General features: G+C 40.5%; 1 protein-coding gene across 5 annotated transcripts; it reads right to left on the bottom strand.

Annotated features, from left to right (window-relative positions):
- Nucleotides 1-6,525: 6,525 nt before the first annotated feature.
- znf740b (zinc finger protein 740b) lies at nucleotides 6,526-16,619 on the bottom strand. Of its 5 annotated transcripts, none has more exons than XM_088992555.1 (7): nucleotides 16,517-16,619; nucleotides 13,811-13,974; nucleotides 13,420-13,644; nucleotides 11,633-11,755; nucleotides 11,384-11,513; nucleotides 10,039-10,157; nucleotides 6,526-8,033 (listed from the first exon to the last, which is right to left on the bottom strand). In XM_088992555.1, exons 2-7 carry the CDS (start codon nucleotides 13,847-13,849, stop codon nucleotides 7,860-7,862), a joined length of 810 nt encoding a protein of 269 aa, XP_088848681.1. In that variant the 5' UTR covers nucleotides 13,850-13,974; nucleotides 16,517-16,619; the 3' UTR covers nucleotides 6,526-7,859. The 5 variants fall into 5 exon arrangements, with proteins under 5 accessions (XP_088848681.1, XP_088848705.1, XP_088848688.1 ...); XM_088992579.1 differs by having other exon boundaries at nucleotides 13,858-13,974; XM_088992562.1 differs by lacking the exon at nucleotides 16,517-16,619 and adding an exon at nucleotides 16,075-16,384.
- Nucleotides 16,620-17,032: the final 413 nt, after the last annotated feature.

Raw genomic sequence — 17,032 nt, 5'->3', positions numbered from 1 at the left:
ACAAGTAAATTTCTAAGCGCCTTCAAAACTCTCAAGGACACTTTACAGTCACAGGATTCGTTTTGTGCGGGTGAGCAACGGGAGCCATTCGCGCCAGCGTTCACTCTACCCGGAAGTAACGGATTTAACAGTATATCTGCAACCAAATCCATTTTTCTTCTCCTTCAGCCACTGCGGGTTGATAAAACCGCTCTTAAATCAACACAAAATTGTATTTGCTTATGCAGCTCACTACAGATACAGTGTGCTAGCTTTGGCCAGTATGTGCTTATCACTAATGACGAGTGATACTATGATTAGCTAGTGACTAGCCAATCGTAATTTGCGAAAACTCTCCAGTGCTTTCGAGCAGGTTTTGGGTTGCCAACTTGAACTCTGATTCGTGATAGTGACAGTTTCATCTACACTTATTTTATGCTCCAAAGCCTGCAGAACTGATTTGAAGGTAGATTTTTGACTCTGGTAACAAATGATGGCTGAAATGTGATTGGTTAAATGCTTAAATAATGAAAAAACACAGCTGGAAACAGCACAACAGGGGAAAAGCAATAAAAGAAAGCTGAAAGACAATTTGGAATTATTTAATAGGAATTCATGGACAAAATAGAATTCACATTCGTCTGTGATTCAGATATTTTTAGGCCAGCAGAGAAGGCCTTGCAGGCCACGACGGCACCCCACTGTCCTTCATGCTACATTCAGATTAAATTTACCATAAAACAGGGCTGAACGATTTATCCATGTCTTTTTATGTCAAAATCACAATTCCAAACAATGCTATAATGTCATCGAATAAGCCTTGCTTTTTTTTTTTTTTTTTTTTTGTAACACTCAGGTTGTATCAACGATCTCACACACAAACGCCGTCTTCTTCCTCTACTTCGCAGGCTCACCAAGAAGCTGCGCACTACTTGTGACAAATCATGCAAACTAATCAGCTCCAGGCTGTTGTCCGTGAACTGGGGACAGGGAGGGGTGCTTGGCACAAATACACGCTGCGTGAAGGTACAAACTAGGCCTCAGGCGGCTAAACGTCATTTCCCCATGTGCAAAGTCTGACGAGGAGCACAAAACTTCAATGCTAATCGCAAAGTTAACAGAGTTCGCCCAAAACCAGAAATGAAATACAGTAAAGTCTCATTATATCGATAATCAAGGGAGTCCGAAAAAATATCGATATAACCGGGACTATCGATATATCCGACCCTGTTTGAATGTAAATTTCTCAATGCGTGCATAGAAATAGTATCGATATAACCGGGACTATCGATATATCCAATATCGATATAACGATACTTTACTGTACATGTCGTTGTTTAAGCCAGGATGAGGAGCTCATAAGGTCAAAAGTATCTTATTTAATATATTCAGTATTCCGGATATCACATTTTTGCGTTTGTTTGCTCTGTTTTGAATCAGAACATGTTGAGCTAGCAATGATAGGTCTCAAAATAGCCAATCACATGGCTTTAACCAAAGACGGACGGGGTGGGGAATAGAGGACAAAAACAGTCCGCTGCTATTTTGTTGTCAGAAGAACGGGCTCGTTCGCAAACGACACATCACTCATTGAGGCAGCTCCGTGTACGAAAAAAGTTCGTATGCCAAGGTAAAGTTTGTATGCAGAGGTAAAATGTTCATAAATGTAACGTTCGTAAGCCGAAAAGTTTGTAAGCCAAGGGGTTCATAAACCGAGGTATCACTGTACTGCAAATTTTAAGAGCTATTTTTGATTCGACAGGGTAAGATAAGAAAACAATTGGAATTCTGACAATGGGTAAAAGATGCCTTGTTGAATAACAACATAAATGTATGGAGTGAAACTTACAAAGGGACGCCATCACTGTACTCTCATGTTGTAACCGTGACCATTTCGTAATTTGCCCTTGGCTACTACGAGGCCGTCAATTGAACCACATGCATAATTCATCTTTGAATAATAACCCCTCGTCTTAGAGAATATTACAATATTTGGGAATCATTAATAAATGATGCCTTCACGTTCTTTGTGCCAAAGGTTTGACAAGAATTATTGGAAAATCTCCCAGGCAGTTAAAATGATTGCGGAGTAAAGTGTGGAAGGCCATTTCCTTTGTGTGGACATCCACAATTTTTTCACATTAACTCATTCACTGCCATTCATGAATTTATTTGGGAATTGAAAATGTGACGGAGAGCGCCATTCCCGAATTTGTTCGGGTTTTGTTTTTTTCTTGCTGGGGATGCCGATAAAGCTTCTGGTCAGACCTCTGGCAATGTCGTGCCTTATTCACGTTGACGGTGGTCAAATATAGAATCAACTTTAAAATTCTTTATACATTTAAAGCTATCCATACCTATCTGACCTTCTACCAATTTCTATTCCCTCTCGTTCCCTAAGATCCTCTTCCTCCCTCCGCCTCTGTGTGCCAAGTCCCATCTGAAAACCCACCTATTTAAAATTACATTTTCTGTGTAGCTCTCACTCTTGTTTTGTTTCTGTTTATAATTGTATTATTTATTGCATTCTATTTGTGATTGTATTTTATTTATTATAGTACCTATGCTTGTCTGTGACTGTAAAGTGTCATTGAGTGCTTTGAAAGGCGCATTATAAAAAACCGATATGTATGTATTTCATTGTATTTTGGACAGTCAGCCCCATTTCAAGCTCATATAACTCCAGACCCATATAATTTAGGATTTTTTTTCTTATGAAAGAAGATGGTATAAAGCAAGATGTCAAAGCCAAGGCCCGGGGGCCAAATCTGGCCCGCCACATCATTTCTTTTCGGCCCGCGAAGGCAAATCAAAATTGTGAAATTCCATGATACAATCATAATCAAAATTTCATATTTTTGGATGTAAACCACAATAACAGTCATTATTCTTGACTTCAGATTTGATAACTAGTTATTCATTAATTTGTTGTGCGCTCTATATGTAATATGTGGGGGGCGGGGGGGGTTAAACATTCTTATGGCTTCCCCAAATTCAAAACGGCCCTCGAGAGGAAGCCATAACTACAATGTGGCCCGTGGCAAAAAAAATGACTTTGACACCCATGGTGTAAAGTTTTTTATGCTGCAGTGAATGTTTACGTAGTCCTAAAACTCAATATTCTGGGGGTCCTGAAATTTGAGTGAAAATGACAAAAACCCTGGCACTGTAGTGGACACATTTTTGCACATCTGGCAGTGAATGAGTTAAAATACATGCGAGGCGTCAGTGGGAAAGCAGCAATTTTCACATTTATGTTGTATTATAGTAGCATTTCATGCGTGAGATTGAGGGGATTTTGGACGGCGTGTCGACCGAGTTGTGAAAGGAAGATGAGGGTGATTGAAATTTGACTGGATAAGCAGAATGTCGGCCAGGAGCTTAAATATCATCCGTAATTAAGCCAGTGAGGAGGCTGTCACATGCCTGACGGATGTTTGCTCCAGCCACATAATTCTGTGATGAATCAAAGCTCGCCGTGAAAAGGTTGGCCTACACCTTGGGCAACGTAGATAGTCGCAGTTTGGACTGCCATGCTTTCACTCATCCGTTTGTGAGACAATCGGTGGTAGTGGAGGGGCGTTCAACTATTTCTGAGATCTTCTTTCTGTGAACCTCTGAGATATACACACACGGGCAGAGCCTCGCTGTCTGCACTCAGCAAAGATTTACTCTCCCAGGTTGGAATTTCTCTTTGAAGGGCCCATTTCGCCCCCCGCCTTTGACAGGCGAGGTGAGGTGAGCAGGTAGAGAGCAAGCTATCAGTTTCCTCCAGCCTGCACACAAGGCAGCACTCATACATTTTAGCTCCATGAGCGCTCTGTCTGGCAGAGATGATTTCCAACCTGGAGGATTTCTGCACTTTGTGTATGAAGATGGAGTGTTATAAGCCCTTTTCCTGATCTCCTCCCCATGTCCCTCACTTAAAGAGATCCGTTGTTAAGTGCCCGGGGGCCTGCGGGTGCTGTAAAACAGACTGCCGAGGGAGGTGATGTCTCCCATGAGGGGGCAAGCGCACTCCCAGCAGCTGATCCTATGCACCCAAAGCTTATACTTTAATCAAAGAATTGGTCAATAGCAAAAGGAAGGTCGTAATGCAGGGGTGTCAAAGTCATTTTTTGCCACGGGCCACATTGTAGTTATGGTTTCCTCTCGAGGGCCGTTATGAATTTGGGGAACCCATTACAATGTTTAAATCCCTTCAAATATTACATATAGAGCACACAGCAAAATAATGAATAACTCGTTTTCAAATCTGAAGTCAAGAATAATGACTTTTATTGTGGTTGACATCCAAAAATATGAAATTTTGGCTCAGATTTTAGCAATCATCATGGAATTTAACAAGTTTGATTTGCTTTCGCAGGCCAAAAAAAAAAAGATGTGGCGGGCCGGATTTGAGCCGCGGGCCTTGACTTTGACACCTGTGTCCTAAAGGCTCCGATCCCTGCGGTAATGGATTGATGAAAGCAGGCTTTCCTTCCCTAAGGCGCTTATCAATGAAATGTATTATTATTATTCAGAATCAGAATCAGAATCATCTTTATTGCCAAGTATGTAGAACACACAAGGAATTTGTTTCCGGTAGAACACGCTGCACTAGTAGCGTTGTCAAAAAAAAAAAAAAAAAAACTGCTAAGTGGCACTATTATTATTATTATTATTATTATTATTATTATTATTATTATTATTATTATTATTATTACAGTGATACCTCGGCTTACGAATACTTTAGCTCATGAACCTATCTCCTTACGAACATTACATTCACGAGAATATAATGTTGGCATACAAACTAGTTTTCGGCAGAAGAACCAAACCACACAGCGCCACGGTGGCTGGCGGACTAGTTTTCGGCGGATGAACACCAAACCACACGGTCGAACAGGGCCACGGTGGACCCCACCGCAGGCTAGATTTAAACCAAAGATGACACAATAGAAAATTACGGTCGAGCAGAAGAAAGAGATCATCGGAAAACATGAACGAGGTGTGCGTTTGTGTGACTTAGCTGTCCCAGTGCCAGTATGCTACGTGTTGCTAAGGGTGTTTCTGTGTTGTCTAAGCCACAGTCTCAGGCAATAGAAGAGGTTGAAAACAAATCTGTTAATTTGGATTAACAAAAAGCAGCTAGCTGGGGACAGTGTGAGTGAGGGTATTTTTGCAGAGAAAGCACGGAAACTTCACTGGGATATCATCAAGAGGCAACTACATCAACGACCATCACCAAGGGAAATAAAACGACTTTATTATGTAGCACAGTTTATTTTTTTAATTACAATACAATAGCACATTTATTATACATAAAATAAGGTATATTTTGTGTAGTTTTAAGGCTTATTTAGTAGAAAATTATGTTTTATGGGGCCCTGGGAACGGATTATTCTCATTTTTAATGGTTTCTTATGGGAAATAAATGTTCTGCAGACGAACTTTTTGCCTTAGACACACTTTCTGGGAACCAATTAATTCCGTAAACTGAGGTATCACTGTATTATTAATTATTATTAATATTATTATTATAGGAAGGGTTTCTCTAACTCAAGCCTTTCTTATTCCATCGCCTTCAAATGTTCTCAATTCGAAAATGTGATGTGAGCAATGCACACTGCTGCAGGATTGTCTACTCTTGTGACGTCACTGGAGACGCGACACCTTTCTTGAAATACAAATAAAAGCGACACTGCTCCCTTGTGGCAAAAACTGGCATTGTTTACCTGCGTCTTCCCCGTGGCCTTACCTCTTCCGTTACTGTCATACGTGTTACGTTTCAGAAATCATAAATCGGCAGATTTTCGTACTCGTGATTCTGTGGTGCGTGTTAAAATAATGTGAGCGTTACAAAAGTGTAAATTAGACGTAAATAAAACACCAAAATGCCTTCGTTGTATATAAATTCAATTCGTATAAAAATGTATTTTATTTTTTACATTTTCTTTTGTTTCACCTTACAAATTAACTGTCCGTATTGTGTCAATAGTTGCTTTAGTAAGTGAGTAATGTGGTCAAAATCGGGAGTCTCCCGAAAAAATAGTCAGCCTTTACGTGTATGTACTGTACATATTATGCTGCTGTTAATTCAGATTTTTTTCCCCACCGTGAGACAAATAAAGCTTTTCTTATTTTACAAACATTTTCACTCATATTCACCGAGGGGCACCTGTACCACTCAGTGCACATCCACGACCATTAAAAATATTAATTTCACACTCAAATTATATGCCAGTGAACATGGAAGGGTGAATATGTCCTATTTACTCTCATATTATGTTACGGGTCAATTTGACCCGTGTACGTTTTTGTGTTGATGAACGCATTGGAAATCCTTTCTTTTTGCTTTCCTCAAAACAGTTCACAAATATCCCAATGTGATAGAAAATGTCTTTCCAAATCTCTTTATAACATCTCAGAAATAGTTGATAGCTGATGTCACGTATTATTTGACTGTTTTGTGTGAATTTTTACCTACAGGTAAAATAGACCCACAACATAATCAACGTGATTTTTTTTGGTTAAACAAACGAATATAGCATTCACATAGTACAAAACAAATTGTTTTATTGAGATTTAGGGCCGTCAAATTTCATGCACAATGAAGTACAATCAACTGTAAAATATACATCATTTCACCCGAATGCCTGATAACCATGACTAAAAGGGTGGTGTTTACACTTTTATAAATGCAGACAAAAAATTGCGGTCAGGTACAGGAGAGTAAGAAGTGGCTACTTCTGAATTTGATTTCCAAATGACAAAGTGATCCACCATCAAATCACACTGGAAAACAGACGACTTGGTAAATATTGAGATTTTTGGGGGGAATGTAGGTCCCACACATCAGCTTTTCTACTTGGAATACAATGTAAAAATGTTTCTATTCACGTCATAGCAGAGGGCATGTCATTCACCCTCTGCCCCCCTTTTTCATGTAGTCTAAATATTAAAGCAATGCAACTACATCAAAATGAATGAGGGGAATAAATGTTTTAGGTGTTCAAAGAAAAGAAAAAAAAAAACACTACTTACACATCATCTTGAATCAAGATGCTAAACTGTTTAAAGAAATGAGAGATTAAAGGACATGGCACAATGTTTTCACATTCAATCATGTTGAAGCAGAGGTGAGCGTTTATTGGTCTCTGACAAGAACGACAACGAAACACCTCAACTGGCCGACTTGCTATAAAATGTTTGGAAAAGATGAATGAATGCCAAAAACTAAACATATTGACAACCTCAACTGGATCTAGAAAAATAGGGAGTTGGGGAAGGGGGCAGAGAAGAAAGTAGAACCACAGGAGAGGTCCAAATGGATATTTCGATGTCTTACATTTGCCATTTGCAATTGTGTCGTATTCATATTGTGAACAGCTTATTGTAACAATTCCTTTAAATGTACACATCTAAATGTACTTTCATTTTCACTGACATCACAAAACCTACATTATACGGGTTGCTAATTACTAAAGCAAGGTCACGCTCGGTGCCTTACGTGACCGAGACAGCTTACACAACAAGCTGCGCCGCTCTCGACCGAGCCGAGGGTCCAAATGGAGAAGCGGGGGGCTTGAGTTGTGGGCTCAGCAGGACAATTAAAGATGTGCTGCCTGACCATCTGCGGCCAGTGCTGTCAAAAAACACCAAGTCCTCAGTGCGATGAGACGTGAGAGCATATCATCCATTTATTGCCATTCTGATGTTGACTTTTCCCATCGGATCTCAACAACAAAGAGACGATAAAAAGGTATAAAAATCCATGACTGAACAAGCGTAATCTGGGTGTGTTAGCTCGGTTGCGTTCAGGTTTTGCTGATGTTGCGGCTCAACGTTTTTGAGTCACAGACTGTCCAAAAGGTCTTTGTGGTCTTAGGTGGGTGGGGTCAGACAGTCAGGCGGCTGTTGGAAGGGTGTAAGGGGCTCCAGGAAGCCGTGTGGCCGGATGTGCCCTGCGAATACGATGATGAGCGACTATCACAACGCTGGCTGTCGTCTTTGCTGATGCCGGCCGTACACAAGCGCCGGTGCCTCAGCAGCCGGTCTGTTCGTGAGAAGGTCTGCGGGTCGAGTCGAGAAAGATGGCTGTCAAGTCAAACTTGCCGATTTGACGATTGACCAAATTTGTGGTCATGAGGAAACCATTCGCCCGACAAGCAAACTGTGCCAAGATCATCCTCTCTTGCACTTCAGAATGAGCATTTATCGAATAACATGACATGATTTTCACATCCAGTCGATCAAGCTCATACAGGCTGTTACAAATCTTAATGTGTGCACATTGCTACATAGGTATCAATTTTGCTTTCTGACAAAGCAATCAGCAGACTGATATTTGCATATGTATTTATTTTTCTATTTCTAAAAGCCCAACGTGCACGTGTGGTATTATTATCTAGATATCTATTAGCTAGCTATTAGCTTTATTTATATTTATAAAAGCATAATGTGCACATGTGCGGTATTATTATTATCTAGCTATATTAGCTAGCTTTCTATCTATTTGAGTTATTCTGGGTTGAGTGAACGCTGGCGCGTGTGGCTGCCACTGCTCACCCACAGCAAAAACGTATCCAATGACTGTAAAGTCACCATGACAGTTTTGAAAGGTGCTTATAAATGAAATTTATTATTATTATATGTACAGTGATACCTTGGCTTACGAATGCTTTCGCTAACGAACTTTTCGCCTTACGAAAATTGAATTCACGAGAATATAATCTTGGCATAAAAACTAGTTTTCGGCGGACAAACCAAACCACACAGAATGGTCACACCCCCGTTGAGTGCAGACGTGGTTTGCTATCGAGTGGAGTAGTTTTGCTATTATGGGACCGAAAAAGACCCCATCACAGGCTAGTGTTAAGCCGAAGAAGACATTAAAGAAAATTACAGTAGAGCAGAACAAAATCATCGAAAAACACGAACGAGGTGTGCGTTTGTGTGACTTAGCGTCCCACTACCAGTATGCTAAGTCGACCATTGCTACGTGTGGCTAAGGGTATTGCCTAATTGTCTAAACAACGGTCTCAGGCAATAGAAGATGTTGAAGAACTTCTGTTGATTTGGATGAACAAAAATCAGCTAGCAGGGCACCGTGTGAGTGAGGGTATTATCACCGAGAAAGCACGGCAACTTCACTCGGATATCATCAAGCGGCAACTTTATTATACAGTACAGTTTATTTCTTTAATTACAATACAACAGTACATTTATTATACATAAAATAATGTATATTTTGTGTAGAAAATTATGTTTTATGGGGACCTGGGAACGGATTATTCTCATTTTTAATGGTTTCTTATGGGAAATAAATGTTTGGCAGACGAACTTTTTGCCTTACACACACTTTCTGGGAACCAATGAAGTTCGTGAGCAGAGATATGACTATTTTGATTCCGCAAGGTGCCTATGACGATGTACAACTCCCTTACCAGTTGACGCTCTGAGGAGGCGGCGATGCATAACAAAAAGTAATGGCTGCTGGCGCGTAATTCAGTAATTACGTGCCAGCAGCTTCAGTAATGGCATACTGAAGACCCAAGGATATTGTCGTCGTACTACAGGTGTGAATTTATTTTACGACTGTTAGAGCGTCTGTGCTTTATAATTCCAGGTTCAGTGTTTGACTTAAACATACACTCCATACAAAATATAGCATTGAAGCAATTTAAGAACAAATACACCTTACGAACGACCGCTCGGAATGTATCTCGTTCGTAAGCTGGGGGAGCATCTGTATTGTATTGTATTTTGTACAGCTGCTCCCATTTCAAGCTCAGATAACTCCAGACCCATATAACTCAGGAATTAACTCTTCTTCTGATGAAAGAAGAGAGTTTAAAGTTCCTTACGCTGAATTTAATGTTTATGTAATCCTAAAATTCACTATTCTGAGGATCCTGCAATTTGAGTGAAAATGACAAAAAACCCTGGCACTGGAGTGAACACATTTTTGGCACATCGTCTGGAAGTGAATGAGTTAATTCCACTGATTCATAACACTTCGTACAGTTCTTGTGTTGTTGTATTTGTGAATGCTTTTGGCCGGAGAGTCCGACTAACCTGATTGCAACGATCGCACTGGTAGGGCTTCTCACCACTGTGCACCCTCTTGTGTCGGTCCAGGTGGTAGCGTTGAATGAAGCGCATTTCGCAGCTGTCACAGGCGTAAGGCTTTTCCCCTAGCGACATCCACAACACATGATTACTTGCGGGCATTCACCATAAATGACCACACCGTATATATAATGTGCTGTATTACAGAAGGCCACCACTTTATGAGCAGAAGACTTTGTGGCCGATTTGGGTTTTGGTGAAGTTTTGAACAGACTCTAGTTGGCTTACTGAAAACTCACAATCAGCAACAGCAGATGAACTTTAAAGGACAACCGACACCTCTGGTCAAGTTGTGTCCATAATTTGTAAAATCATTCAAATGACTTCTACTGACCGCATTTCACAAAGATTCCACCGTATATAGCTATATTTTACGTTTTAAGACTCGCGCTGAATATTCAAGAAGTCTTGTTTTCGAGTTGATGACGATGCCCGAAGTGACGTCACATTCGGAATGCCCTGACCGAGAAAGCGACACACAATGCATTTTGGGTACTTTTTTTTGTCTGTAAACACCGTGTTGATCGCGAAATTCGAAGGAAAACTACATAAATAACGCGATGGTGAATCGTTGTGTGTCGCAGCCAACTGAGGTCACACGCATAAAGAAGGTGTAAGTTTACACAAATTCCCAGCGGACAAATCAGCCCATTTCCAACGGAGCTTGTGCGCCATCTTGTGCATTTCTGGGCGCTACAACGAAGTCCAGATCTTCACCGGTTTCATCGCTTGCAGACGGCTCGAATTGGTACGGAAGGACTCAATTGCAAACATTTATGCTTTCCTCTTCAGAACTATTTGAAATATATTCATAACTGGATGAGTAACAAGAAAGCATCTTCTCCGAATCTGAACTCTCTGAAGCCATTGTTTTGATTCTGGAGCAAGGCAGTTTGTGAAGGAGTATCCTGGCGTGACGTCACGAACAAGGGGACGGGACTTTCTGAATCTCCCCAGTTTCTAGCTCATTTTGTGGCAGTTTTGGGACACTTTATGTCATTTTTATTGGTGTTTCGCATTTGACTAAAAATATCAGCCTGCGTGTTTTGGGTTGTCATTTTTCTGATGTCAGTTAGGAAACAAAAAAATGGTTTCGGTTGTCCTTTTAACAACAGCTATTTGAGCACAAACAGTCCAGATAATATAATATACATACATATATTCTTGATCCTCTGCAAAAAACTAATCTTTATCCTCTCAAGTCATTTGGGATAATTCGGTGCTGCCAACTTCGGGAACAGCTTTACTTTTTTTTTTTTTTTACGCAGGACGATAGTTTGTTGCTCCTCACCCGTGTGTGTCAGAATGTGTCGCTTGAGGTGGTAGCTGCTCCGGAAAGCCCCGTAGCAGTGGTCACAGATGAAGTTCTTCTGCACTTTCAGAGAACTGTCATCATCCATCTCGAGCTGCTGCAATAAAGGCTACCGAGGATGACAAAATGAGCATCTTTTTTTCCCACATCCTCAGTCCATGCAGTCACAGATCATTCATATCGTGCTATAACATCGTGCATTAATTAGCACACTTCATAAGCACATACCCGCACTTCCTCCTTGACTTTAAGAGATTTTTTGTGCTTTTTCTTGTGCCCACTATGGCCGCTATGCATGTTCTTCCCATCCAATATTCTGGAGGTGTGGTAATCCCCATCCTTTTGGATCAGCTGGGAGAGAAAATTGAATGTACAAATTAGGGTTGACCTGCAAGGGTGTTAACTCATTCTTCTGCCATTCCCGAATTGAAAAGTGTGACAGTTGTACTAAGTTCATCCTGTCTACTTGATATCTAATTTAAACCAGATTCTTTTCTTACAGACAGTGTATTGTAGGTGTTCAAATTCCTGACATGTTTCGGCGTATACTTCCGCCTTCGTCACAGTGTCACGGATGTTGTTGTGACGCGCCTTTTTCAGCTGGTGTTGCTATGAAAATTGTGACGTTGAGCGCCATTCCCGAATCTGTTCAAGGTTTTGTATTTCTTGCACGGGGTGCCGATAAATCGCTGGTCAGACCTCTAGCAATGTTTTTTTCCCTTCCACAAGGGAGCAGCATTTACCTTTAACGTTAGCGCTTTGCTACAGCTTCCGCTGTTGTTAGAGTGCAATATAAACCAATATGTATGCTTTGTGTTGTCTTTTGGACATCCACCCTCATTTCAAGGTCAGATAACTCCAGCCCGACATAACTTAGGAATTAACTATTTTTTTCTGATGAAAGAATAGAGTCTAAAAGGTTTCTTACGCTGCATTTAATGTTTATGTCGACCTAAAACTCAATGTTCTGTGGGTTCTGCAATTTGAATGACAATGACAAAAACCCTGGCACTGGAGTGGACACATTTCGCACATGTCTGGCAGTGAATGAGTTAAAAGTTAAAAAATAATGCTAACATTGAAATTGCTACTTATACAGTATAGGAGTACTGCAAAGTGCACATAGTCTAGATGTTCTTGAAGGAAATCGGGTAGTAATTTTTAATGAGCCAATTAATGTCTAGAAGAAATTGACCTGGATTCCACAGGTGTACATATATCCTAAAGACACTTTTTATTAAAAAAAATAGGACAGTTAAATTTGCCACACATTCAATGAACAATTACAAACATAAACACACATATCAGACAAGAAACGTCATCCTTATCACCTCATTAATTCAATGTATTGCATCACAAATTGCATTTTTTTCTGATGAAAGAATAGAGTCTAAGTTTTCTTACGCTGCATTGAATGTTTGTGTCGTCACAAGTGACAATGACAAAAACCCTGGCACTGGAGTGGATACATTTTTGCACATCTGGCAGTAAATGAGTTAACTGCTTTCCTCTCTTCCCCCATACTAAAAAACATCGTCTGGCAGGGAATGAGTGAAGCACACCCTGATCATCGATTAATAGCCCACACAAGAGCTGTAAGACAACTTTCATCAAGCTGTGAATGATTTTACTACTTGTCGGTTGGTTGCACAACACTTTGGGAATCAACAACCAAGCAAGAATTCCTCCCTCATCGACATCGAGTTTTCACCAAATGAACATTGAAAACACTGGAATCTGTCTGTAGGAAGAAAGGTTGGGGAAATACATTTGGGTGAAGCAAAAAGAAAATGGTGATTCTCATACTTTGAACCCATAATTTTTTGGGGCGTACAGCCGCAACTTACGAACGAGATACATTCCAAACGGTCGTTTGTAAGGTGAATTTGAGAGAATACTATATATGTTACCCCAAAAATGTTTGTATGTACCGTTGTTCGTAACGTGAATATAAGTAGGGGAGACTGTCTGTATATTCAAATGAAATCATATTACCGCTGAAGGGCTTCACTCACCAGTGGTGGACAGCTCCCTGACGACATATGTCCCATGTTGGCTTGCGAGTGGTGACTTTGGTGTCCGTGGTGGCTGTGGCTGTGGTGCGAGTGGCCATGGTGACCCTCAGAAGTTGCCCGGTGCCCGTGACCCATGGATGACATCATCTTTTTTTGACCTGGAATGTTATTGGCTTGCATCAGGGCCATGCTGGACAGCACCGCTTCACAGCCCAGCAAGCCAGCCTGGTAAGACAAACAGCAGCATTTGAGTAGATTGTGGGACTCCTTGTGGGGACTGTGAAAGAGTGCAAAAGGGGCATAAGTAAAAAAAATAAAACCGACAGGGCCATGGGTTACGGACACAACTGGAAATGGTTCTGATTCTGCACATGAAGAGACTTGCACTAACCCATTTCAAATGATCATAGTTGTTTGAATGGTGTGTCATCGCCGTACTTTTGATTTTGTGTATGTTGGGAGTGGATGAGGTGGTGAAAGGGGGCAGAGTTGACCTCAGTCAGGGTGAGGTCTAACAGAAGAGATGGCAGCTACTCAAATCATGGAGGCCAAAGCCTGAAAGTAGAGGTATGACAAAATAAAGCCGTGTGTTTCAATCAGGAGCTTTCTTATTTTGTACGTTTATCAATTCAGTATGCGCAACAGCGATGAGATTGAGGTCAGGTCTCACACTAAAATGTGCAGCTTATAAGGCAACAAAGCCCTCAATGGTTTGAGTGCATAGTACAGACGCTCCCCACCTTACGAGATACGCTCCGAGCGGTCGTTCCGAGTGGTGAATTTGGTCATAAATTCAGTGCTATATTTTGTATGGAATGTATGTTAAAGTCAAACACTGAACGGGGAAGTATAAAACACAGACACTCTAACAGTCGTAAAATAAATTCACACCTACTGTAGTACGGCGACATATATTGTTGGGTCTTCAACGAGCCATTCCTGAAGCTGCTGGCACGTAATTACTGAATTACGTGCCATTACTTTTTGTTATGCTTCGCGTCCTCCTGGAGCGTCAACTGGGAAGAGGGATTTCCTCCCCACCCACATACTCTACGCAGCCAATCGTAAGCAAACGTTTTTTGACATACCGTACCCGCAAAAATGTACTATTATTCGTAACTCAAATGGTCGCAAGTTGGGGAACGTCTGTAGTGCAGAAAACGTTTTGGATAAATGTGGAATCAAAAACTAAATTAAAACTCGAGACAACTGTTTAGTTGAATTTTCTTTAAAACAAGTGCATTTTCCGACACTACTGCTCTGATTTCAGTACCTCCTACACAAAAAAGGCTTGGTGCCCAAAACGAGTGAATAAATAGTATTTACAGGTATATATATTTTTTTATTATAAAGTTTTGCAATATTAGTGCAATGCTCCAAAGTGTATACATTTGGTTCCAATTTAAAATAAACACTAAACAATCACAGGTATAACTTTTTAAACCCTTCACATTAAGGCATGCCTTCAATAACAAAGATGGCAGGAATGCATGTACTAGCTGCAAAGTTGAACCAAAGTTGAATGATGATTCATTTGTACACACCTTAAACTATTGCTGGTTATTATGAGAGCAGCTGCTTGTTGCTCTGATTTGCAGATATATAGTTCAATAAGTCACTAATCACAATTAATGTTGCCGATTAATCGATGAGCAAAATGATCATTTTGAACAAACAGCTTCTTGTTTGGTTTCAAAATTAGCTCATAGAAGACGAGTGCATGTTTTCAGAATGATATTGTTGATCAATTTGTGAACAGCCACTTGTATTATCTCCTCTTTCATCGATAACTGTTTTAAAAAACAAAAGTGTATGCAGTAAAACTGGTGAAGCTTGCACAAATGATCTTTGTCTTATGTGTTGGGGTGTAGTATTTTGTCATTTTATGTTAAATGATCAGTTTATAGTGGCGTGAGCCACGGTAGTGGCTCCCCTCTCTCCTGTGGTTGAGAGTAAATAAATTTCATCTTTGCTGTAAGTTACACATAAAGCACATTTAACAATAAAGTTCACTTGAACTTTATAGCAGACCTAAACTTTGGAAACACTACAGCACATCACTCTAATAATAATAATAATAATAATAATACATTTCATTTATAAGCGCCTTCTAATATGCCTAAAACAGTTTGCATTTTAATCTGAACAAATCTGATTCCATATTGTGTAAATCTGAGATCCCCAAAATGTATTGTGCCAATGCACATTTTTTGAAGTTCAAAAAAGGCCAAAGCAAATGGTTTCAAATAGAGGATACATATGTATATGTCATACTTTCTGCCATCGCATAGAAGATCGTTTTTTTTGTTCTTTCAGTTACTGAACGTTGTAGGGCTAGATAAATTGAGAAATATAAATTATTCGTTATTAGTAAATAACGTTCCCATCATTTAAAGTGAAATTTGAGAAGTTCGCGCGGCACGCCGTAAGAGCTCACACGGACGGCACTTTGCCACGGCGCAGTGGTGGCTTACAAGCGTAAACCACTCTTCAGTAATCTATTATTAGCAAATGAGAAATTATAACCTAAAAGCCCTGTGAATACGTCCATTTGCATTGGTTATGCTCTGGCCTTTTATTTGCAAGAATCAACGATGTTGCTGAAGCAAACGTCACACATTTTTAACTATGCAAGTTTGCTAGCTAGCAACTTACCAGAGAACAGGTTGGGGTTAAAAATTTCCCCGGCGAGACTGTAAAAACGGAAGCTTGTGGATTGTTGGTTCTGATTTTGAGGGCGAGTATTAAAAGTGTTACGCCAAAACACGAAGCCCGACGTGAATGAACCCGAGAAGTCGAATAGTTAGCCTGCTAGCTAGTCGTTCGGTTAGCTGTGTGTGTGTGTGTGGGGGGGGGCTCTTTCACGACGGAGACCCCCACCCTCCCCCACACCAGACGACACAACAAGAGCCAGGCAGGCACAAGGCAAATGCAAGGAACACACAAGGCACAGCAGGAAGGCAGGGCGTGCGGGCTTATATAGCAACACATAATATGACGGCGGGCTGTGCTACAACCTTCATGCATCCCAAAGGTGCCCACTAATCATACGACAGTGCACAAACGGCCAAACGATGCTCCTGGAGCGATTACTTACCTTTTAATTCTCCACAATTTTGCGGATTATTACGCACTTCAAATTTTTTCTCAGTTTACAAACACTGACAGGAAACGTTACAGGAAGTGTTCCTCAAGCAAGTGTTCTGATTGGTTACAGTCATAGCCACGTGATTGCATCCGAGTGACCGGTACATGAGTCCATTTGCGGAAGGGACTAAATGACGTCAGATTCAGGCTGAACAAAAACACCCCGGAAAGTCAGTGTTTTACATTTATTAAGAAAAGGGACATATTTTAAATTGGAGTGTTATCCCACGACGCTGCGAAACTAAATTGTGGAAAATGTCACCAAAAGGATCTCAACGGGGTTACAAGAGCTATTTTATTTTGAACAAGCAAACAAAGAAGCCAACCAGCAATAAAAAGTAAAAAATAATAACCTTACTGCTTCACTATTTGAATTGGCCATTTACTATTACCATATATTTTGTTCCCCACATCGAGACATGCAGTTCTTGGCATTCATGAATTTACACCTGAACAACAGCACGTT

This window comes from Hippocampus bargibanti, linkage group LG01 (genome assembly GCF_051943395.1).
Source record: "Hippocampus bargibanti isolate YZ-2025 linkage group LG01, ASM5194339v1, whole genome shotgun sequence".
Taxonomy (NCBI): domain Eukaryota; kingdom Metazoa; phylum Chordata; class Actinopteri; order Syngnathiformes; family Syngnathidae; genus Hippocampus; species Hippocampus bargibanti.
This window is presented reverse-complemented; position numbering and strand designations above follow the sequence as displayed.